We start from the raw sequence: 24,265 nt of genomic DNA, 5'->3' as shown, positions 1-24,265 counted from the left end.
TTCCATAAACAAGTTTACCGAGACGTTCTATGTAAATGATGTAAACTTTCACCGGAGAAAGCTTTCTTTTCGTTTATTTTCTCTGATTTCTCGGATCGGACTTCTTCCTCTTGATTTTACGGAAGACTTCCTCATTTGGAACAACTCATGCCAACAAATGAAAGAAAAACTACCCTCAAAAACTTCTCCCAGTGTCTTCCCTATATTTTGGCTTTTGGTTAAACAAGAAACTGGAGACTAGTAATGGGTTTATCCTCTTAGAACAAAAACAATACAAAATTAAACTCTTATGTCCTAAGCAAAACTGTAAGTAACATGAAGCAGATGAAACTAATGCTACCCATAATTTAATTCTTCTAGTCTGCAGGGAAGGTGATAGGGGAGTCAACATCTCAGTTCAGGAAAAACTTTGAATGTCTAAGATGCCTTGGAAAGGCCACTGACGTAGTTAAAGAAAAAAAAACAAAAGTACTCTTGGGGAGTTAAGGGAAGTGCCAGATAAATTTTGTCTGTCATAATTCATTATTTCATCTCCTTCGAGGTCCAAACTGAAGCTTTTTCAGACTCGTACACATTCATAAAAAGGAAGGAACAAAAAAAAAAAAAAAAAAACAAACAAACATAAGAAAACAGAAGAAAACCCTACCAACCCACCATCAAGGCAGCAATTACTCACCACCTTCTCCTCTGCGCCAAACCTTTCCAAAAGAAGCTAAAATAACCTCTCTTCCCCAGCATTGAATTCTCCCAAGGAGAAGAGCACTGAAACACTGGGACAGGGCAGTGGCAGTTTACGTAAATGTTTTAGAAGATGATGAGGAGAATAGAATAGCAGCCGTTGGATCTCTTGTGCTCACTTGCTTAGTGGGAAGGAAAGAGGGTCTCTCACGTGGATCCATGGATGGATCTGCGTCGCCAGCTCAGGAGAAAGCTAATTATATGCAAGTCAAGGGGTGGTCTAAGGATCTTCCCATGCAACCCTCTCTGCCACCATTTATTATATTATGCAGGCTGGACCCTTACAAACCAGATAGGAACGAGGAAAAAAGAGGCATAAATATATGTTTTTAATTTCACAGTCTCCCTCAAACTCCCTCTTCACTTCTTCACATATAAATACACCCCTACCAGCCACCCTCTGTTAAGAGACTAGCAGTGGCGGAGAAGAGAGAATAGGAACCTCTCCCGCCTCTTTTTCCTTCATTCTTGGCGGTGTTTGAGGGGTGAGCTCGTTCATGGCATGCCTGGACACTTTCAATATGGACCACCAGAGCTTCTGCTCTACTATGAGCCCCAGGATCTCCTTCTCCAGTGATTTCGTCGATCCGGATCAGAAGATCAAACACGAACGACTGGCTGCGCCGCCGCCGGACGCCTCCAACTTTGAATTCTCTGTCAGTAACTACTCCATGATTGCGGCCGATGAGATCTTCTTCAAGGGGAGGATACTGCCTCTCAAGAAGAATTGCACCAAAAAGTTGCAGAAGATGACTCTACGTGACGAGCTCTGCAATGATGACGACGGCGGAGACGATGGCATCTCCCCAAGGCCGCCTAAGGGACCCACGAGGTGGAAGGAGCTCCTGGGGCTAAGGAAGACCCACGCTGTTGGAAAGAAGCATGAGAAGATTGATGGGTCTGTGGAGAGAATAGACGGTAGGAAGTCCACACTATGTCCCAGTGAAACACATCTTAACAAGATATCGCAGGTACCGACTGCTTCTCATCTTCCCCATTTTTTTAGTTCATTAGTACTGTAACAAAGTTCCAACTAGTTAGAATTCTTTCTAATATTCTTTTACGTACAGTTGCAGGAGGTGCTTACGAATGAAGATGAAGATTAATGATCTGAAGAGCAGCAGAAGAGAGGAACGACTATAGAGTGTCGAACGAAAATAGGATTTACTTTTCTGCGGAAGACCTGTGATGTATTGGATGCTTCAGTGAGCATGGATGTTCTCTGTTTGTTTGATGGGTTTTAACTTTTAACCTTCACCCTTATCTCTGTTCTGATTCTTCTCCTTTCTTGCTCTATTTTTTAAGCTAGACGTATCAATGATTTTTGTACAAAAGTGGTTGGCATTTTAAGGAATTCTTCTCGATAATTTTGAAGCTTAGATCTGTGAATACTGTGCAAGGACAATGGATGTAGTAATCTTTGTAGAATGTATCCATTGGATGGTAAAGGGAGAGTCGGCTTTTCAGCATGTTACACAGACAAGTTGACAGAATGACAGCGTGAATCAGAAAAAAAAGAGAGTGGGTGGAGGAAGAAGAAGACGAAGCTCAATGAGAAATTGACAAAGATTCCGTAGTCCGGCTTTTGGGTAGCCGGCCCTAATCTCTCTAAGTGAGTTTGATGGACCAAGTTTAGACTCAAAGTAGGCTCTCTGCAGGCTTACCTGATTAATTACTACCAACACGTAATTTCATTAGGTCATAGGCTTCTTCCGAGTATCCAGACAAATAATAAAGATGTCCACGTGCTTGACAACTGGGTTTAGAGCTTGCAATTATCTCTAAACATTTTTAAACACTTTTAACTCTCAAGTTCTAGGGAGCAAATCTTCAGCAAGAATCACTTGTTAACAAAAAGCCAGATTCCGATCTTATAAAGGGATTCTGGAATCTCAAACTACAGGATTGTTTAAAGGAAAAACAGATTTGAATAATAATTAAGCATCGCTGGAATGCTCTCTTCCCTAAAGAAGAAGGATGATAATTAGGGCAAGCTACTGGTTTTAATGGTCCAACACTGAAGCTCAATTTATGGATGTGGCAGAAAGGAGGAGAGTTGAATACAAGGCGACAAGATTGTCCTAATGCAGTGGTCCCTATCCTCTTGGCTGCCATTTATTGCTCTAAGTACAACTCGCCTTCTTCAAACTGTGCTTGTTCGTACCTGGACCTATTCGAAATTTTCCCTCGGTCAAGATGATGGACAGGGAGAGGCTGCTGTCATCCTTGTTGATGTGTGAAAGCTCTGCACACCAGTTGGGAAACATGAACTCTGCTGGTAGGAAGTAAGGGAAAGAAGGGGGCCGTCCCCCTTCCTTTTGTCGATAAAAGAGGCCCTTCTCTCCCCAGTCAGCCTAAAAGAGGGGTAGAGAGGGGACCCCCACCCCAACCTTCCCCTTATTTTATGTTTTTTTCTGATGAAAGAGGCACTATCGCTCTCCCTATTGGCATGCAAAAACTCAATTCCGCAATGGGAAAGGTAAGGGCTCAGAGAAGGGCAGAGGCCCCTTCCCCACTCTCCCGTTTGGCTAAAGAAAAAAGAAAAAACTTTAAAAACAATACAAGCTTAGATTTAAAAAAAAATAAAAAATGCATTGAGGTGTCCTCATTCTGTTGAGGAAATCACTGATCTTCATAACATCTGATTCTCATATCTACAAGTTTATGTATTGGTCTTTTCCTATCACTTCGGGAGAGTTAATAAGACCCATTTCCTCATGTAAAGGGATCACTTTCACTCTTTCTTCACAAGAAATGGTTGGGCTAGCCTCGGTACTAACTATATGTGGATTGATTGATCTGAACCCTATCTCAGCATGAGATAGTAGGATTCCACTCATAATTGGTTATTGTTCCCTGATAAGAGCTGTCCTTTAATTGCATCCAATGGTTTGTAGCACAGCAATGTAGAGGATCCGTTTCACCATGGCTAATTTACGGATTCTAAGCTAGTCCATATATAAATGATCAAATCCGATTTGTGTTTGTGGTAAGGGTAATTTAGTCATGAATTTCTTTCTAAGTATTCTCATAATTGTTTACAAAAACAAAACGAAAACACTTTTGATCTATGCCCAGCTAAGAGTAATCCTCGAATTTCCATCAACTCTTTCTCTTACTCAAACTTGAAGTGCAATATTGTGTTTACACAAATATGCGCTCTCAACGAGATTACTCTCTCTCTTTCTCTCTTCATAGTAAGTAACAATATGTTCAAAAATCAAGATGTAGCTCTTTCTTTTGGATGTTTATGTAGATGACATTGTTCTCACTAGAAGTGATCAAAGTGGTATTCACCAAGTAAAGGAGGGGTTAAGTAAAACCTTCAAAACTAAAAATCTTAGTTTGTTGAAAGCATTAAAGTGTTATAATCTCAAGATGGTATTCTTTTATCTCAGAAGAAGTATGTTTTCAATTTACTTGAGGAAACAAGAATGTTTGGATGTAGACCAATTGATATTCTCATGGACCCAACTATGAAATTATATGTACGATTGGGAAATGTGTGGATGTTGATAAGTTTCAAAGGCTGGTTAGTAATTAATTTATTTCACAGTTAAAAGACCATATATTTATTTTTATATGAGTATTGTTAGTTAGTTTATGCATAAATATTGAAAAGCAAGTATAGAAGAGTCTTATTGACTCTAACAGAAAGAAATCTCACAAAACAATAATTAATTTGGTGGAATCTTATAGGAATCTCATAGGAAAATTATTTTAGTTATTTTATTATTTATGTTAAGTTGTTTAATTATAATCAAGCCAATGAATTATTCATCTTTTATAGAACTTTAACATGGTACAAAAGTAGGTTTTTAGGAGTTAGAATTTGGGTGTAACTGGGATAAGGGTAGTTTTATTGTAATCTAATTCTACTTGTTTCCTATGTTATAAATAGATGCTCATTTTACTTAGTTATAATCAAGCCAATGAATTATTCATCTTTTATAGAACTTTAACATGGTACAAAAGTAGGTTTTGTGAGTTAACTTAGCCAACCCTCATAGATAATGTGATCCTTTTTCTATTAGTAGGTTTGTGTTATTCTTTTTCTTCCTCATGATGTTTTTCAGTTCCAATACCCCTTTTTCCCTTGACATTAGTACATCTATAATACTAGTTTCATACTTCAAATTATAGATTGACAAAAAATATTTTTAGTCTATTTTCCAATACAAAAAGAATTTTATTGATCGAAGTTTTTTACAAAGAGAAATTGATATTTGAAGTAGCAAAAGTCAAGCAATAGGAAAGGTTCAAGTGACATAATAATGCTTTATTTCTTGACCCATTTTATGCTAGAAAGAACGAGTGTATACGCAAAAGTTTTTTGTAATTTGAGCTATATTTGAGAGATACTTATATTTTAAGTAGCAAATGTCAGTTCTATTGCAACCTCTCTAGTGTTGGCTTTCTTGTCGACATTGGTTATGTGTCTTCTGCATCAGCATCTTCAAAGTTTATGTTCATCCCCAAAAACTTATTTGAAGTCACATTTGGTCTAACTTGTTTGTTATTTTTACATTTTAAATTATAATCTCCTCTATTTTTCCAAAAAAAATGATGATCGCACTCATTATTGATTTTTTTTTTTATCAAGTCCTTATTGTTTTCTTTAGAAAATCGGTTTGAAGTAGAGTGTTATATTGTTGCCTCTTTCTATCTAAAGTTTTTAAAGTCAATTTTGGAAGTAGAGTGTTGCAATGTCACCTCCTTCCATCCAAGTAATGATGTGCTATTATCCTTGTGTTCCTCGAGTGTTTATTAAATTTATCATTTATATCACTTTCAGAACAATGCCTAGACTCTTTACCTACGAAGTATATGAGTGTGCCTAATATTCAGCATGAGTCAAGTCTTTTATTCTTCTCCCAAATATTATTTTTCTTTGAGCTACTTTTAATTTGTGAGTAGTCTCTTTTTCCATGACTAAAATTAGGCCTTTTCTACCTTTAAAATTGAGTTGAGTATTTTTCAGACTATAACCATTTTAACTGGTGTAAGGAGTTTTGTTGTACGACTATGAGTGATTTTCTTCTTTTGTATTTATTTTCTCCAAGTTGGGTCTCTATGTCCTTTTATCCCTAGCTTGAAGGGGGAGCAATAGAAGAAAAAGTAAAAGAAAGAGGTATTTTATTTTATGTGATTAAAATAAATGTTGGAAGACACCTCAAAGTGGCATTAAGGTAAATACCCTATCCATGTCAAGGAGGTGGCACAAAGTGTAATTTAATATTTTTTCATAAAAAGGCACAAGGGTGTAATTAAAGAAGATGATGCATGTCTACTTATGCTTTTCTTTTTGTGAGCTTGGAGTCCTAAGGGCATTGTAATCATTGTAACCTTCCATAAACTATTAATAGAGGTTCAAGGCAAGGGGTAGATATTTATGTTTCTCCTTTTCTCTCTCAAATTCATCCTGAGACATTTCTCTCAAAGTCTTCTTTTTCCTCTCCTTAGCTTTCCATCTCCCTTCTCTTCTCTTCCTTCTTCCTCTCTTTCTTCTCCTCTTTTTATTTTTCTCCTCTCTCTCACCCTCTTGGTCGAGGACTTTATCATGGGATCTTAAATCCAACATGGTATCAAAGCAATTAGTTTAGGATCTCAACATTAAGGTGGTGATTAAGTATGTTTTATCAAACTTCATGTGTTGTTATTAGTAAAGCAAAGGCTCTACAAGCAAGATAAGTTTTTTTTTTTTACCCTTCATGAGATGATTTTGATAATGTCTTGCTCCCGACAAGAGGTTTACTGGTTATTTATCCTCTAGATAAAAGATCAATGTTCCATTTCATGCAAGATTTTTGTTGTGCTCGGTTTAAGCTTATGTTGATTATCACATGTTTGATTTTCTCTCCTAAAACATATGCTTGATGAGGATTTTCTTGTCCTCTTGTTGTATATGTGAAATAACATGATCAAAGTATGATTAAATTCTTTCAAAATTGGTTTACGTTGCTATTTGTATGTTTTATTTTCTAAAAGAGCTCGGTGAAGGTTATTTTCTGGTTACTGAGAAGAGGATTTATTTTTTGAAAAAGGTGTTGGCCTTTTGCATGATTTTTTATCTTCCATTGGTTGTATTATCCTCTGGATTATCTTACCTTAAAAAATCAAGTAAAAAAGGTAAGATCAAGCCGTGATTTAAATCACAAATCTGGCACACTTTGCTTTGAAGGAAAGTTCCTTCTTCTAGAGCTTGAAAAAAAATGAAAGTTAAAGAAAATAAAGTGTTGTGATTTATCTATTTAAATGCTTCTTATATTAGATTATTATCTATAATTTATTTCATAAATCGTTTAGGAAAGAAGGAAGTCAAAGATTGAAATCTTATTTGCTGGCACAAGTGACATTGAAGGAAAACTGTCTTTTTAAGAAGATCCTCTAAATTGTCCAAGATCCCTTGAAATTTCACTTGCCTTTATAATTCTTTCTTAATTCAGAAAGATTTGGAATCAATTTCATCTAATTTAGATTAGCACTTGGAGTTATAATCTCCTTGATTATGTGCACGATTAAAGCCTTGGTTTGGTTTGTCTTAGTGTGAATTGTTGATTAACTCGGATTGGCTTGCTTGGTTTCCTCTCTTCTATAATTGTTTGGTTGATATAGTACAAAGAATATTCATTAGTGATGGGTGAAGATTATATGAATATGAGTGGTAAATGTGAGTTACTTAAGCTTGAGAGGGCTATCAAATTACTTAAGTTGGGCTCAATCGGTTAAGATATTTCTTATCACTAGAGATCTTTTAAGACATTTGGCTAAACCAGCTCCACCCATAGATGAAAATGATAGTTCCTATATTAAATGGCTCAAGTATGAGATATTTGTCATTAGTTGGCTCATTAATAGTATGGAGGAATATTTAGCAAATAATATTGTCCTCCTTGAGACTACAAAGCAGATATGGGACACTTGCTCCAAGTTGTACTCTAGCATCGAGAATTTACAAAAATTATATGATGTGTTTCAAAACATGTTTACTACCAAACAAGGAAAGAATTTACGTGAGTTCTTGGATAAGTTTAGAGGGTTGATTCAGGAGTGGAAAATTGTCAGCTCTATTTAACCAATATATTGGTTCAAGAAAATCAATGGGAGGCCTTAGCAATTGCTATCTGTTTGTCAAATATCAAGCAATATCTTGAAGTGGCCAAAATTCAACTCCTTAGCTCCTCTGTACTTCCATCATTCAATGACATTAGTGCAACATTACTTCAAATACCAAATCCTCCCTCCACCTCTCATTATGAATTATCATCTGCTATGTATTCAGGAAATAGATGTACATCTTCTACCACTCGAGGGTGCAATAGAAATTATAGAGGAGACCGAGCAAAAGGTGATAGAAGTGGCTCCAGTTCTTCAAGGTCAAACAATCGAGTGTGCACTCATTGTGGTAGACTAAACCATCTGGTGGATACCAGTTGCAAGCTTCATGGCAAATCGGACTAGGTTACTGCCAACCAAGCTTCGGTTCAAAACGAGAAGAATGTTGCCTAATCTGAGTTACAACGAGAAAAAAAAACTATCACCGATGATGATTGTGACCTCTTACAGAGGATGAAAACTCTGATGGTATCTCCTCCATCTTCTCCAGCATCTTCAACTATTGTTGTTGTCACCACTGTTTCAAGTATAATTTCTGCTGCTTCATCCTCTTCATCTTGGATCATCGACTCAGGCCCACATATGAGTACATACTCTGATACCATGGGAAGTTGGGTCCAAAGCCCATCCCAAAATGACTACCCAAGTTAAAATGGTATTAGAGCGGGTACTCATATGACTACACCTAAATTATCCATTTATAGAGCCACAAAATAGGGCCTACACATAAAATTATCTACGTGTAGAGCCACAAAAAAGGGTTTACACCTAAATTACAAAAGAGGGCCTACACGTGAGGGGGGAGTATTAAGGAATAGTCTCACATGGATTAGTGAGTACAAATATTTGAGTTTATTAATTAGAAAATAGGTTTCCTATGTTGGCTAGTCATTTTGGGATGGGCCTTAGACACAACTTAACAAGAAAAAATTATACTTAATGTGTAATTTGTTATGCATAGTTACCTTAATATAAAGGAAATTCCAACAGTTATAAATTTATGAGATTATTTTGAAATCTTGACATTGAAATATAAAGTAAACACACAACATTCACTGTTATTATTATTATCTATTATTAAACTTAACAATAGTTATTATTCTTATTAGTAATTTTTTTAGTATTAATTTAAAATAGTTATTATTAAACTTAATTCTAGATTTAATTTAATTATATTAATTCCTTTAATTATATATTTATCCAAATTATTATTTATTATTATTAACTATTGTTATCAATAATTATTGCTCTCAGTTGCCGATTAGTAATAATAGAAATTAATAAATATTTTTTAAATCTATATTACTAATAGTAAATTATTATTTATTAATAATTATCATACTTAATAGCTATCGTTACTCTATTACTACTTATTAGTTATTGGTTATTACTTATTACTTCTATTAATTGCAGATTTATTCTAATTATTTATCAATATTATTGTTGTTATTATTATTGTTAACTATTACCATCAACAATTATGGATCTAAAATTATTGATTGGAAATAAATAAACAATTAGTAATGAATATTATGCTTCATATTTATTATTACTTTATACTTATTGGTTATTATTTCTATTAGTCATAGATTTAGTGTATTATTATTGAGTATTATAATCAATAATTATTGGGCTAAATTATTTATTGGAATAAATTAATAATTTGCAATTATTTTTGAATTTTGTACTACTAATATTAATTAGAAATAATTATCATACTTAATAATTACTATTACTCTATTAGTTCTTAATAAGTATTAAGTTAATAATTTATTAGTTATTAATTATAATTTTAATTCTAACTAATACTTATTACTCTAAATTATTGATTAATCAATTCTTTTATAATAGATTAATATATAAGTTAATTAATTTGTTAATATATCATTAGCTAAAACTTAATGCCCTAAGTTGGGGCACGTGGTCCTTGGTAAGCTATTAGTAAACAACATTCACATATTCATTAAATAAATCTTATTTGGTACAAAACTTGCGAAACACTATCTCAACTATTCGATCATGATTAATAGTTATCTCAGTCGTTCGATTAATAGTTATCTTAGTCATTCGATCAACAACTATCTCAGCCGTATGATCAATGGTTATGACTGAGATAACCGTTTCACATATTTTTCACTAAATGGTTTTTCGTATTTGATCAATAGCTATGACTGAGATAACTGTTTCACATGTTTTTCACTAAATGGTTTTTCGTATTTGATCAATGGCTATGATTGAGATAACCGTTTCACATGTTTCTCACTAAATGATTTTTCGTATTTGATCAAATGGTTATGATGAGGTTTCACATGTTTCTCACTAAATCAGCCTATGTATAAAAATAATCATGAATGAAATATTCTTAAGTTGAAATTAGGAAAGGTAAAAGACTAAAATATTGTGTCACCTAAGAAGAAAGAACCAGAGGAGGAAGAAGGAGAGGCAATGGGTCAACCGAGGAGATCGAAGAAGGGGAAGCATCGGTCGCAACCGGATCTTGTCGCCGACAACCAAGTGACGATGGTCCGATATAGAAATGGCTGGAAGGAGAGAAGAAAGACAAAAAATGGGTCTTAATGGAAGAAGAAAGGAAGAAGAAGAGAGCAGCGAAGAGGGGAGGGGAAAATGGAGGAAAAAACGCCGGAAGTGGCGTGGAAATGGAGTGGAAGCAAGTAGAAGATGGGAGAGACGACCCCCAGACACAAAGAACAATGATTTTAGGGTTTTGGCACATTCGCTGGGGATCTGATGAGTCAGAGCGGCGAGTCGTGTCCGTAAATCGCCACTCGCCTTGGCTCGCCATCTTGAGTGACGCTTGCATTGCATGATATTTGAGACTGCAATTTACGCTGCCTGCGCGTGGTAGATATTTTAAGAGAAACATTGCCTAGGCAATTTGCACCATAAAAATTGACCACTCTCTGAAATAGGATGACATTCTTGTGGGCTGTAGCTCCAATTTCCAAATCCAAGTGGACTGGTCGATTTTGTGGTCTGAACTCGACATTTTGACTCAAAGGAGGCTCCTTGAAGCCCCTTTTGTAGTATCTGTTATCACAATCCAATACGAGAGCCGAGAGAGAAGCAGCACCCACCGTTTCATTCCCCAGTCCCCTCTTTCCGAAATGGCGAGTCTGCTCTCTACTCCTCTCCCTTCCTCGGCTTTTCTCCAGAGAAGCCACAATACCGATTCGTTCTCCTCCCATTTTTGCAGCTTTTCTTCTATCTCTATCCCCGTCTCTAGAAAAAGCAAACTCTTCCTCTATAGGAAGCCTATCTCTGCTTATGCTACCGCCGTCGAGTATGAACTCCCCAGTCGAACAAATGGGTTCAATGCTTCAGACAATCTTGATATCGCAAAGCTCGGCATTTCGGAGGAGATTGTTTCTGCGCTGTCTCGGAGGGGCATTACGGAGCTCTTCCCCATTCAAGTACCTTCGACAATTTCGTATCTTGTTTATACTTGATGAAATTATAGTTGTTACTTATTTTTAGTTGGTTGTGTTCCTTTGAGTATTTTCAAGGAGGAGGAAGTGCTCCTATCCCTTTTCTTTTCCCTACTGCGTAGTATTATATTTTGACTATATACGATTGGATGGCCTTTTCAATGAAGTTGTTTTTTTGTCGTATGACAAACGAGAGTTCCGAGAGGTTGGGATTTTCTTCTGGACTTAGCTTTACTCTGGTTATTACTTGTCTGAAATTGGGAGAGTTTATTTTCCAGGTGAGGCATTATGGCAAGTTAACTTAAATCTTTGATGTCTGCCTGGAGACTATTAGTTTGTAGGGGGGGGGGGGGGGAGGGAGGATGGGGGTAAATTGTGCACGGAAGTGGAAAGTACAAAAGCGACTACTTGGCCTAAATTTTAAAGGAATTATTACTGGAAGGCATAAACATTGTAAAAGTGTGCTAGTGTGTTGGCTTACCAGTTTAGATACCCTTATGAAATGAGGATTGAATAATGCATTGATCTTTTATGAGTAAATTTAGGTGTATATTCCGTTGCAGCTAAATTTGCTCAGTAGAGGACTTACGGAGTGAGAATTCCATTTAATGACGGACTGTTGGTCTAAATTGTCTTTTGATGGATTTGTACCTATCGTGTTTTCATGTAGACAACATTTGTGCTTTGATTATCTCAACGCTTACTTTCTTGTTTTGTTGGGAAAGTTTTGGTTGGGAAAAGGTTATGTTTGACATTCTTTTGCAAGACATTACAATATCTGGGTATGGCACTGAAGTGCATAAGTTTAAGACAATAAGTTTCTTATTTTAGGAATATCTTTCACTACTTCTTGTTCTGTGTGCTCATGGAGACTGAGTTGGTTGAGTAGTATTGACTATTTAGTGTGCCCTGGGGTTGTGAGTTGCTTATGGAGTGGTGGAAAACACATAATAGCATATTACTTAATTAAAATTTTATACATCTGCGCAATACCAATTTAGAGCAGTTCATTTTTTTGGTTCTCCATAACTGTGTATATTCCTTCAACTTTGTGTGATCAACCAGTTTAATTAGTTTTTAGCAAATGTATTGATGATTCCTGAGCACTGCCTTCTGTTACTTTCTTTTTTTTATGAAACTTCCTTCTGTTACTTTGGTAGGAATTTTTTGCAGCTAGTTTTGTGGATTTGTGAAATCTGATGTTGTTTGTCTGAATCAAAGTACTCGACTTCTATTTTCTTAAAAATGACTATGGTTGCAGAGGGCTGTATTGGAGCCTGCCATGGAGGGCCGTGATATGATTGGAAGAGCCATCACTGGTTCTGGGAAAACACTTGCCTTTGGTATTCCCATATTAGATAAAATTATGCGACATCGAAAACCACAAAGGTTCATACCTCAGACTTTCATGTTTGTTCCATTGACTTTTTCATTTTTGGCAGATGTTTCCTTATCATCTTTTGTGGCATTGGTTTTTTTTTTAACTCAATGAAGGATTACCAAAACAAGTAAAGGACTTTAGTAACCTTCAACTATCTCCTGCATGTATCATATTTGTCCAGTCTAGTTCACTCCAGCACACTTTGTTAAGAATCTGTTGACTCCACTTCTGTTGCAGTGTTTGTATTGCTGCAAAATTTTGTTTGATTTAGCTTTACTTATTGTTTGATATACTCATATTTGTTGAAGGCAAAAGCGAATACCATCTGCTCTTGTCCTAGCACCCACTAGGGAGCTGGCACGTCAAGTTGAAAAGGAATTCAAAGAATCTGCACCAAATCTGAGTAGTGTCTGCCTTTATGGTGGGATACCTATTAGTAACCAATGCCGTATGCTAGGGTATGGTATAGACATTGCTGTTGGGACACCTGGCAGAATTATTGACCTTGTTGAAAGGGGTGCTTTAGATCTATCTGAAGTCAAGTTTGCTGTGCTGGATGAAGCTGATCAAATGCTTGCCGTTGGATTCCAGGAGGATGTTGAATGTATTTTAAATTATCTTCCTGCAAAGAAGCAATGCCTGTTGTTTTCAGCAACGATGCCTTCTTGGGTTAATGATCTGTCACGGAAGTATCTGAGGAACCCTTTAATAATTGATCTTGTGAGTTCATCCTTCTGACATCATATTGATGCATTTTCTGATTCAAATTGCTATCAGTTTTGGTTGTGAAAATGCCTAATGATTTTGTGGATGTAGGTGGGAGATTCAGACCAAAAGTTAGCTGATGGTATTTCTCTCTATTCAGTTTCTTCAACTGCTTCTGGAAAGCAAAACAGTCTACTGTCTTTGATTTCAGTAAGTTAAATGCTACAAATAGTGGTTCCTTTCTTTTACCTTCCCAATTCAAATCTAAGATAGGCGGCTTTATCTGACTTGCCATTTTTTTCTTATTGCTTGTCTAATCAACTAATGTGAATAAAATGTTGAATTTTGCAGAAGTTTGGACAAGGAGGGAAAAGTATAGTTTTCACGAGAACAAAGAAAGATGCAGAAGCGCTTTCACTAGCAGTGGGGACTATCCTTCGAAGTAGAGCTTTGCATGGGAACATGCAACAGTTCAAAAGGGACAAGACTCTTTCTGATTTTCGCAGTGGACGATTTAATGTATTGATTGCTACAGATGTTGCTGCCCGAGGACTTGATATTCCAAATGTTGATTTGGTACTCAATTACTTATGCATTTTTTGGATGTGAAGTGAATGAGTAGTTTCTACATAATGGTTAATTTTTGTTTGGCAAAGTGGATTTTCTGCTTATCGTATATATTGATGCAGGTGGTCCATTTTGAAATGCCAAATACTTCAGAAATTTTTGTCCACAGATCTGGTAGGACAGGACGTGCAGGAAAGAAGGGCACTGCAGTTCTCATGTTCACTGAGGCTCAAAGGCGTGGAGTCAGGACTATTGAGAGGGATCTAGGCTGCAAATTTGAAGAGGTAAGGAGCATCTGTTCTTAATTTAGTGAGTGGATGGCTTCTGGGGATCACTTCTGTTTTTCTTTCAGGAATTTTTGTCTTTATTAGTGAATACCAACATGCTGGAAGGTTTTCCATTATTTGGCCAAAAGGCAGCCCAGGCCCTGTAAGAGGACCATTCATCTTTGTCACTCTTAAGTCTGATACTGGTAGAGGACTTAGTGATTTGAGCATGGAAAAGTATGTCCTTGACTTCTAACCTGCCCTATTTTTTCCCACTCCTGTTAAAGTTATCAAAAAACTGTTACAATTTAGACCTTTTAGACCTAATCATACATATATTTGGTAAATCTCGCTTTTGAGGGAGACCCGAATTTCACTATTTCAGTCTATAAAAAGTTTATCTTTTTGTTTTTTCTTCTTGCTTTCATCCACTAAAATTAGCATGAGCCTTGCTCAAACTTGGCCAGTGATCTTGCATTAACCATGTATGCATTCATTTGGCATCCATCTCTTTTGACTTTTTCTCATGCTTGGTATGATTTTCATAAGAGGCCGCAGTATAATTGCACTGCATGAGGCAATTTTGAACTATTCGTTCTCAAATAGGTTTCTGTTGGGGGAAAATATCAAGAATATAATTCTTTTGTCATTTCTTAGATATGTTTGTACTTCTTGATATCTTTATGCAAACTCAGTTTTCTCTGCCCCTTTTTCCTGTGGGTTTACTTTTTCACCCTCTAAGTTGCATTATTTTTTTGTTTTGAAATCCTTAATGCTTTCCCATGTTGTCCCAATTTAGTAATTTCATCGATCTGTATTCTTAGCAGCTGCCAAAATTCACAGACAAGGGTGGAAACAAAGCAAGAAGCATGGATTTCGAAGAGAAACAGAGTTACAATGACGAGCTATTCTCTAATTGGCCCGTTGCAAATTATGAACAATCTCGACACAAAAGCAATGGCTATGCTAATAGAATTAGAGATTCAAATGCTAATGGTTTCAGTGGAGGAAGGCAAAACAAAATGGGAAGAGCACATGTCAATAATTATGATGATGAATTAGGGGATAATTATTCGACCGAATATGCAGAGTATGGTTCAAAGAGTTCAAGATCCAGTGTGATGCAAACTGGTCAGAGGTTCAATCAAAATGGAAAACCGAGTTCTTTTAGATTCAAGGAAGGGGGCAGGAGAACTAGCCTGCATCTTAATGATAATCATAACAAATTTGGGAGAAATTATCAGACAAAAGATGTATCAAGATATGCTGCAACAAATCCTGGGAAGGGTTCAAGATCTGGGTTTGCAAAATATGGTCTTGACAGAGGTTCTCTTTCCCATCATGGGCGATTTGGTAATGAATTGGAAAACTCGCAAGGCAAAGCAAGGCAGAATGATTTTAAGCAGATACTTGATGCACTTAGAGATGACTAGTTATTTTAAAGAAGACAGGTACTTGATGGCGCCATTTGGGTTGTCAAAGTAAATGATATAGCAAAAAGGATATTTGCCACAGTTGAATATGACTCGGACTTGCAAAAAGCTGTTGTCTGTATCTTCAACCGGCCTTTCCTCTCATTGCTTAGTGGAGACACAATCAGAAGAATTGGAAAAAAAAAAAATAGTGATTACAATTTCTTATGGTTAAGAGGTTGGTTGTTGTTATTGATACTGTTTCAACCGCTGCCTTATTTAGGACTCTGAAAAGGTTCCATTTATGTGAATTCATTCAATGTTTCACAACATCCTTTTTAATTTTATAACCTGTGATAATTTTCAGATATAATGGCTAAACTATTCTGGGAAGGGAGAGTCGTGGTCAATTTGCCATACACGGATAACCATAAAATGCAAATTTTCACTTTCGTAGAGCAATTTCTGTAAAATAGGTTAAGACCCCCATTTTCACTTCAATGTGGAGAACGTAATTTTTGCAGTTTTTTTCTGCCATGTAATTGGGGGAACAAGTATAAGCAAGCTTGAGCAGTGAGGCACTTGGAAAAATGATTTTTGGCTATCGATTGTGCAGAGTGGTAGCCAAGCCTCATTGCATGGGTTTGGTACTCTCTAAGCCAGTATACCCTTCATTTCTGGTCGCAGAAATGGAACATAGGAGAAGGGCCCGTCGCTGCTTCCCATTCTCTGTGCGACTGAGAGGGAGATGGGAGACGCCCCCTTCCCCTGGCTCCATTTTCATCGTCAAAATATGAACATGGACAGTTGAATAAATAAACAGGAGACTTTCCCTTGAAAAGGGAAAAAACCAATACGAGACAGATAACATAGAAGGTCCTCTACCAAACCGCATGTCTCCTTGGTATTGGAAACTACTTGAAAAGAAACACGAGAAACTAAATACCACAGGCAAAGTCTTCTAACAGAGCATTCCAATGCACAACTGCTATGAAATATTGCTATCCATGTTCCTTTTAAAATCTCTAGGTTTTACAAACTTTATATATCTTAACTAAGAGAAACAAAGTCAAGAACAAAATTTCTAACTTCACCATTTTAATTATTGGGCGGCTTAGTACCTCTCAACTTTAAATACCAATAGCACCACTTTTGTTGTATCATCAATGGGTAGTTGGAAAGACCTAAACATTTTACCTCATTACACCCAATAGTCATCACTTGGATCCACCAAACTCAAGCAGAATGAGCAGAAGACGGCTTTGGAAGGTCAGCTCGAGGTCTCCATAGCCCAAGTCTGTACTTGTGAGCGTATGACAAAATCAACTTTCTCTGCATGAAATTTGATAAAATGTGTTTAAGTATACTACACTTTCTTGACCAACTTGATGTGCATAAAATTGATGAATAAATAAATTCTATCATATAAAAGAAAAACATGGAGAGTTCCAGTGAGCAATTTCAGAAACAAGCATATGAATTCTGCCGGATACACTACAAAGTCCCCCTGTATTGATTATAGTTGCAGACTGGCAGTATTAAAGGTCAGCCATGTGATTTAGAATTGCATTACTTTGACATATGTTTTGGGATTTCAGACCCAGATATAGATATTTGCCCTTACTTAACCACAACTGAAGAGACAGAGAAGGTACTTTTCTCTACTGGAAGCATAATTGCTTACTCAAACCAGGAAACAGGTTTTGCTTTAAACTGCCATGGTAAATCCATTAATGCCAGCACAGGAATGACATTAAACTCCCACTTGAAACAATCTGTATTTGTAGGAGCTGATTCTCTGTGCTTTCCCATAGCTCAGACAGTATAATTGTGGATGATATGCAGCAGTGGTGTTAACATCATGTTGTAAAAGGAGCATCAAATAAAAAAGTAACCAAGTATTTCAAATTATACTTAATGGTACATGCAAGAATATGAGACATGTTCAGATTTGAGAGTTCTTGGACAAAGTAATAACAAGCAAAACTGCTCAGCTGAAACAATTGTAGAAGTTTGGGTTTGCAAACATCAAACTTATTGCAACATGGTATATCACAGCAGCAAAGACTTATACTCCCTAAATTGGATCATTTTCTATGCTCAACCAGTTGGAGTCAACTTTATCCACATGCTTCTTCTCTAGTCTTGGGGAAAGTTATTTCTAACCATTGGTCTATACTTCTTGGTACAAAACAATTGGGGTAGAAACCTTTTCGATTAGAGAATTATTGGCTGGAAGACAAAACTTATATCAGTCTTATGGAATCTTGGTGGAATGAAATGAGAATCTCGAGATCAGTTGGTGGATTGGTGGCTATGAAACTAAAACTTTTGAAACTAAAGTTGAAGAAATGGGCCAAATCAAATCAGGTATCTCTTTCTGCTCAATTGGATGCATTGCCGTTACAATTAACGCACTTGATCGTCTTGAAGAAAGTCATGCTCTCTTGACATGTGAATTCTATGAGTGTATCTCTGCCTCTAATTCTCTTCAATGCCTCACTAGTCATGAAAGGATTCAGTGGAAGCAGCATGCTAGGTATCATTGGTTGAAAGAAAGAGATGACAACACGTGTTTTTTTTTCACTCCATTGCTGCTACTAGATTACGATCTAACAGAACTAATTGCCTTCAAATTAATGGCAAATTAACTTTTGATAGGCAGTCTATTACTAATGAAATCCTATGTTTTTTTCTCAAATTTTAATCCTTTAGTAGGCTTTTTATTATTTCTGCCATTCAAAAACCTTTCTGATGCTAAGCAGGCTTGGATGAAAAGGCCTTTCTCAAGAAAGGAGATTGAGGATGTCGTTCTTTCAGTGCCACTTGATAAGGCTCCAAGTCCATATGGCTTTAATGGTGAATTTTTTAGAGCAGGGGATGTTAAGTGGGAAAAAGTCCCATTGAAAAAATGAGAAGAAAAGTTAATGGGTTATAAGGTTTAGTAATAGACATCCTAAATGGCTAGTCATCTTAGGATGAAACCGGGCTCAATCCAAAAATCCAACATGGTATGAGAGCAGGTTGTGTGTGTGAGCTAAGGACCAGTTTGTACTCCCCATGTTATCTATGCGTTGTGGGTTTCATAAGATAGAAGTTTGTGTGATGTGGGCTCCATAAGATAGGAGTTAGTATGTTGTGGACTCCATAAGGTGGGAGTTTGTGTTGTGGACTCCATAAGATAGGAGTTTGGACTCCATAAGGTGGGAGTTTGTTTTGTGGACTCCATAAGGTGGGAGTTTGTAATTTGTGGACTCCATAAGGTGGGAGTTTGTAATTTGTGGACTCCATAAGGTGGAAGTGAATGTGTTGTGTGCTCCATAAGGTTGGAGTTAGTGTGTTGTGGGATCCACAAGGTGGGAGTCTGGTAGGCCCCATTAGAAGGTTTCTGTCCCATTAGAGGGTTTCTACCCACATCCCAGACTTATTACGTGTAAGCTTGGACGTGAGGGAGAGTGTTGAGTGAGAAAAAATCCGACATTGGATAATCTAGAAGAAAAGTTAATGGGTTATAAGGTTCAGCAATAGGCCTCCTAAGTAGTTAATCATTTTGGGATGAAACCGGGCTCAACCCAGAAAACCAACTAGAGATTTATGGCTGATGACATTTACAAGATGATGACTAATTTTTATTGAAATGGCATCATTTACAGAAATATGGGTGCATCTTTTATTGCTTTGCAGCCCAAAAAAAGTACAATTGAAAAAGTGAAGGATCTAAGACCAATAAGCTTGATTAAAACCTATCATGCAGCATATTTGTTAGTAAAGAACAGAGGTCATTTATGAAAAGGAGGGTCACTTTGGATGCAGCCATGACAGTCCATGAAGTTATAGATTGCTTCAAGAAGGAAACCAGACCTCGGATAATGCTAAAGATTGATTTTGAAAAAACTTTCAATAGAGCATGCTGGATTATCTTGATTCAATTCTTCTTCATATGGGATTTGGTGATAAACGGCACAATTGGATGCAAAGTTGTATCCCCTCAGCGGTTCTTTCTATTCTAGACAATGGTTCTGTGTGTGGTTACTTTAAAAGTTCCAGAGGTATTCGACAAAGTGATGCTATTTCACCCTTTATATTCAATATTGTTGTGGAGGGTATTACTTGCTTATTTCAGTTAGCTTGTGATTTAAACTGGCTTTCCCCTGTCTTTGCTGATGGTCGGCTGTATAATCCCATTATTCAATTGGCGTATGACCCAATAATTTTTGGAGATGGGTCTTTGGATCATGTTCTGAACATTAAAGCACTACTGCATATTTTTAAACTCATATCTGGTAAGAAGATTAACTGTCAAAAAGTCCTCACTTTTTTTATTCAATATTGAACAAAATGATCTAAATGCATCGGCTACTAGATAGGCCACTAATACTGCAACATTACCCAGCTCCTATCTGAGCTTACCTTTATTTTCTGAAAGAATTGATAACAGTTTGCAGAATCTGGTTACAGAGAAACTTCAATTGCATCTTTCTTCATGGAAAGGACAGCTTATATTGAAAGCTGGTAGACTGATTTTGCTTCAATCAAGTCTTTCTGGTATTCCAGCATGATTTCTATCATTTATGCACTGTCCAAAAAATGTTACTAACAGAATTGAGCAAATTATGAGATCTTTTCTAGGAAAGGAATTTTTTATGGCTTCAAATATCATCTAGTCAATTGGGATAATGTTTGCAAACCAAAAAATCAGGGAGTATTGGGTATTAACAGAATTCATATTATGAACAAGGCTTTGCTAATGAATGGAGTTGGGGAATAAATATTCACAATGATTTACCTTGGATATCTCTTGTCCAATGAAAACTTGGAATATCAAATGGATCATGATATTTTGGAGGAAATAACATTACTAGTCTTAGTAAACTTAATCCAATATGGAGATACATACATAAAAATTTCTCCATATTTGCCTTTCATGTATGGTTTGGTTCAGGCCCTCCATTGGTTTTTGGACTGATCTTTGGCTTCTTGATTCCCCATTTAATATGAACTACCGTCGGTTATTTCTTCTTGCTCGACATCAACAAACTAAAATTTCAGATGTTATTGAAGAAGGAAGATTTAAGAGCATTGATTGGAGTCGTCATTTTAGACAAGATCTTAATGACGAAGAAGCTTTGGAATTTGCTGATTTTATATGCAATCTTGATGATATCCATCTTCAAGATTCTCAGATTAGTAAACTTATTTGGACTCCTGATGCTGACAGTGTTTTTTCAGTTTCATCTTGCTATCCTTGTCATCATACAGCTGCCTCAGCCTGGTCTCTATCTGGATCTCCAAAAGCTAAATTATTCTTATGGAATGCTTTGCATGGGAACATTCTCACTCGTGATAATATGCTTCATCAAGGGGTCTCCATATCTAGCCATTTATGCTTGCTTTGTAGAGCTGAGAATGAAACAATCAATCACTTGCTTCTTCATTGCAGATTTTCTTGGTGCATTTGGACCAGATTTTTTGGGTTCTTTCAAACAAGTTTATGTATCCCAGCATCTAGTTCTCAATTCTTTTCTCTTTGTTCTGGGATTTGCTTTCCTATGTGCAGGAAAATCATGATGCAAGTTTGTTTAGTCTTCATTCCTTAGATGATCTGTCGGAAAGGAACTCTAGACATTTTTAGCAAGTATCTTCTTCATGGGAGTCTTTAGCTATGAAGGCTTTCTCTCAGATTATAGTTGGCTGAAGTCTTCGGAGTTCTGTAATGATATTTCTGGTGACATGCTGAGAAACAACTAGGCTCAGGTTGCCTTACATTAATCGGTTTCTCTTCCAAGGATGGTTGAATGGTCTCCACCAGCTTCTCATCTCATCAAATTAAATTTTGATGGATCATCGTTGGGAAATCCTGATCCTTCAGGTGTAGGTGGTGTCTGTAGAGATACTTTTGGTAGAATCTTGACCTCCTTTTCAAGGCCTATTGGTATCTCTAACTTTTCTTCTGCAGAGCTTCTTGCCCTTAGATAAGGTCTTCGCATTTTTCCTCACAAATTTCAATGGCAGCTTCATGTTGAAGGGGATTCTAAAAGGGTGATCAGCTAATGCTTTAGCTTTTTCAACTAAAGAGGGGGTATCCCTTCAATTTCTCATCGTAAGAGATTTCCCCTCTTGATTCCTGTATGCTTGCCTTTTAGATTTTTTAAAATATTCACACTTTTCTAAAAAAAAAAAACTATGGTATATCACAGCATAGCTTTTTTTTTTTTAAAAAAAAAGGTATACCACAGTATACTTTGAAAACAGACGCTCTAACACAAATTTGCCCGGTAAGGCCCTCCTAAGGATAGCTCATACTCTAAAAACTTACTCTTAAGGAAGGACTACTAACATTGTCTGAAACCTAGCCTAGGTTCAGCACCTGGAAATACAGTCAACTCACTGTCAGGTACATAAATAATTCACTGCAATATTTACCAAAGCCTTTTCTGGCATCACTTATCATGTACAATTTAAAGATGCAGATCATGATAATACCTGAGGTTTAGATATGAAATCCTAGATTTTATCTTGTTGATTTCCAGTATATTATTTCAAACCAGAATCAGCATAGATTTAAATATCTACCTAGCTTAATAAGAAAAACTTTCAGAATTCACAAATACAAACAAGGAAGACAAAATGGGGTACCATCATCGTAAAACCTGTAAGCAGATTGGTCCCATGAGTGGTATTCATTTTTCAGAGGTACCACAAACTCCATTTCAGCAGATCCAAAACCAATTTTTTCATGCTTCACAATTATATATCACTTATTTTGGGTTCAAAATATTGTTAAAACATTACAGTTTATTAGGCCCTTTTTTAATGTTAGGTATACAAGGACGAACCCATATTATGACCACGAAATGACTTAGGCAAATGTGAATGACACAATCCAATTATTCATTGGATTGGTGTTTGAATATTTAAGGAGCAGGTTTGGTTAGGATTGACTCCTTGGATGAACCTGACCAAAACAAGTTCCATACTCACAAAGATGGATCTATTTCCTGTCTGTTGTTGTTGGATGATACAAACCTTGCCCAAAGTCTTAAGTTTGGGCTGTCTATGTTAGTTTAGTTGGTCAAGTTAGATGCATACCAGTAAAATTACATCCACAAACCAATGTCTGGTGAGGCTTTTCTTCACATTGTAACTCTTTTGAGGTTTCAAGCAAGACTTGGGGACAGATGGGATCAACAGATACTGATCCTGAAAACTTGGCTTTAGAAAACTCCTGTATATGGGAAGACTAAAAGCCTATGGTAGAGATCCTACAGCATTTTTGTGCTTTACATAATCTAGTTTAAGTATTCTATTTAGTTACAAAAGATTGTAGGCACATCTACTCGTTAGCATATATTCAAATAATAGTCCAAGCATATTCTCCAATCCATTACAAATCATCGGTCGACAGCTATAATAGACAATGGCTATAAACCCCTGCACGACAGAAGAACAATATAGACAAGCCTTTCTTCCCACATTGATCATGGACTTCCATATTATTCAGTTAAAACAAACTTAAGTACACAAGCCAAGCGAGGACAATGAAGAGACGTTCTTACGTGCTTGCAGGGAATCTCGAGTTTCTTAAGCTTGAGGGTTCTGGTGAACAGAAGGTTCTGGAGATTTCCTAACTCCGTTTCAAGCTTCTCCACGTGCTTCTCGACGCCTCTGCCAATCCCATTTAGAAATTCCGGAATCCCCACCTTCACTGAAACATTTTAACGTTCGCAAAAAGTTGAAAAAGGAAAATGGAAAGGCTAACCAAGAAATAGCAAAAGGAGTTTGAGTTACCGATGTAGGGATTCGGTCGGGACGAGAATCTGGGAAACGACGGAAGAAAATTAGGCAAGAGCGAAATTTTGCTAGAAAGGATCAGCTTAGAAGCATTCATAGACATAGCCATGGCACCCGTTTCCTTTGTTTCTCTACTTGGCCAGCTACTTATGTACCGGAATTGCCTCGAACTGCTGAGAAAATAATTACGGGAGTAAGCATTGAAATAAAGAAAAGTCCATACACAACACAGAGAGAAAAGGAAGAGAGCAGACGTAATGCAGCGCAGCGAAGAGGCCGTCTTTATTCTTTAGTGGACACTAAGAAGCATGAGGAAGTGAAGGGAGGTGTCGAGACGATAGGTCGTGGGAGGAGAGGGACGGGGGCAGACGCTTGCAGGGATCCGATTAACTTTTCAGCTTTTCAGAATTCTAGAGAATTAGAAAACGCCGTTAGTAGTCAAGAGTCACTTCTCGTGGTCTAAAAGGCTAAGTGGCTAAGGGAAGAGATTAATTGAGTCTTTGTTGCTGCAAAGGTTCAATAATTTTTTCTTCATTAAATATTAAAATTTATTTATTTCTTTCTTATTCCTTTCATTAATGATTTAATAATAATTTTATTTGAGTTTTTTATTATTTTTATAAAAAATTAGTGATAAATAAAAATAATAGTATTAATAAAAATATTTTTTTACTAGAATTTCATTCAATTCATTATATTTATATTTTATCATTAAAATTTGATAAAATAAAAGCTCAAATGAACTTCAACATAAATGCATGAGATTATTTAGAAGAAGTGATTTTTTTTCTTATAAATATAATAAATTATTAACATTCTTGTAAATCGAATTTTCTCTTATAG

General features: G+C 36.4%; 3 protein-coding genes across 4 annotated transcripts; 2 read left to right on the top strand and 1 right to left on the bottom strand.

Annotated features, from left to right (window-relative positions):
* Positions 1-1,095: 1,095 nt before the first annotated feature.
* On the top strand, positions 1,096-2,105 carry LOC137936488 (uncharacterized). Its single transcript, XM_068781203.1, has 2 exons — positions 1,096-1,709; positions 1,809-2,105. The coding sequence occupies exons 1-2, from the start codon at positions 1,236-1,238 to the stop codon at positions 1,842-1,844; spliced, it is 510 nt and encodes a 169-aa protein (XP_068637304.1). The 5' UTR covers positions 1,096-1,235; the 3' UTR covers positions 1,845-2,105.
* An 8,681-nt stretch (positions 2,106-10,786) lies between these two features.
* Positions 10,787-16,015, top strand: LOC137936487 (DEAD-box ATP-dependent RNA helicase 53-like). Its single transcript, XM_068781202.1, has 7 exons — positions 10,787-11,285; positions 12,562-12,689; positions 12,990-13,401; positions 13,498-13,596; positions 13,738-13,962; positions 14,076-14,237; positions 15,047-16,015. The coding sequence occupies exons 1-7, from the start codon at positions 10,980-10,982 to the stop codon at positions 15,650-15,652; spliced, it is 1,938 nt and encodes a 645-aa protein (XP_068637303.1). The 5' UTR covers positions 10,787-10,979; the 3' UTR covers positions 15,653-16,015.
* A 445-nt stretch (positions 16,016-16,460) lies between these two features.
* On the bottom strand, positions 16,461-23,838 carry LOC137937629 (uncharacterized). Of its 2 annotated transcripts, none has more exons than XM_068782732.1 (4): positions 23,677-23,838; positions 23,420-23,595; positions 23,188-23,336; positions 16,461-16,963 (listed from the first exon to the last, which is right to left on the bottom strand). In XM_068782732.1, exons 2-4 carry the CDS (start codon positions 23,529-23,531, stop codon positions 16,868-16,870), a joined length of 357 nt encoding a protein of 118 aa, XP_068638833.1. In that variant the 5' UTR covers positions 23,532-23,595; positions 23,677-23,838; the 3' UTR covers positions 16,461-16,867. The 2 variants fall into 2 exon arrangements, with proteins under 2 accessions (XP_068638833.1, XP_068638834.1); XM_068782733.1 differs by having other exon boundaries at positions 23,420-23,592.
* Positions 23,839-24,265: the final 427 nt, after the last annotated feature.

The sequence above is a fragment of the Aristolochia californica genome, unplaced genomic scaffold, assembly GCF_029961685.1.
Source record: "Aristolochia californica isolate CCGP_79_NKW_82.1479 unplaced genomic scaffold, dmAriCali1.0.hap1 SCAF_7, whole genome shotgun sequence".
Classification (NCBI taxonomy): domain Eukaryota; kingdom Viridiplantae; phylum Streptophyta; class Magnoliopsida; order Piperales; family Aristolochiaceae; genus Aristolochia; species Aristolochia californica.
The sequence above is the reverse complement of the archived record's forward strand: the minus strand, read 5'-3'. Positions and strand labels throughout refer to the sequence as shown.

What these genes read in the sequence shown, in the direction of transcription:
- LOC137937629 (XM_068782732.1), bottom strand. Translation starts at nt 23,531, where the DNA reads ATGGCTATGTCTATGAATGCTTCTAAGCTGATCCTTTCTAGCAAAATT. An exon ending in CCGACCGAATCCCTACATCG is followed by an intron (nt 23,337 to 23,419) that starts GTAACTCAAACT and finishes AAAATGTTTCAG; the next exon opens with TGAAGGTGGGGATTCCGGAA. An exon ending in TCGAGATTCCCTGCAAGCAC is followed by an intron (nt 16,964 to 23,187) that starts GTAAGAACGTCT and finishes AATTTCATGCAG; the next exon opens with AGAAAGTTGATTTTGTCATA.
- LOC137936488 (XM_068781203.1), top strand. Translation starts at nt 1,236, where the DNA reads ATGGCATGCCTGGACACTTTCAATATGGACCACCAGAGCTTCTGCTCT. An exon ending in ATCTTAACAAGATATCGCAG is followed by an intron (nt 1,710 to 1,808) that starts GTACCGACTGCT and finishes TTTTACGTACAG; the next exon opens with TTGCAGGAGGTGCTTACGAA.
- LOC137936487 (XM_068781202.1), top strand. Translation starts at nt 10,980, where the DNA reads ATGGCGAGTCTGCTCTCTACTCCTCTCCCTTCCTCGGCTTTTCTCCAG. An exon ending in ACCCTTTAATAATTGATCTT is followed by an intron (nt 13,402 to 13,497) that starts GTGAGTTCATCC and finishes TTGTGGATGTAG; the next exon opens with GTGGGAGATTCAGACCAAAA. An exon ending in TAGGCTGCAAATTTGAAGAG is followed by an intron (nt 14,238 to 15,046) that starts GTAAGGAGCATC and finishes TATTCTTAGCAG; the next exon opens with CTGCCAAAATTCACAGACAA.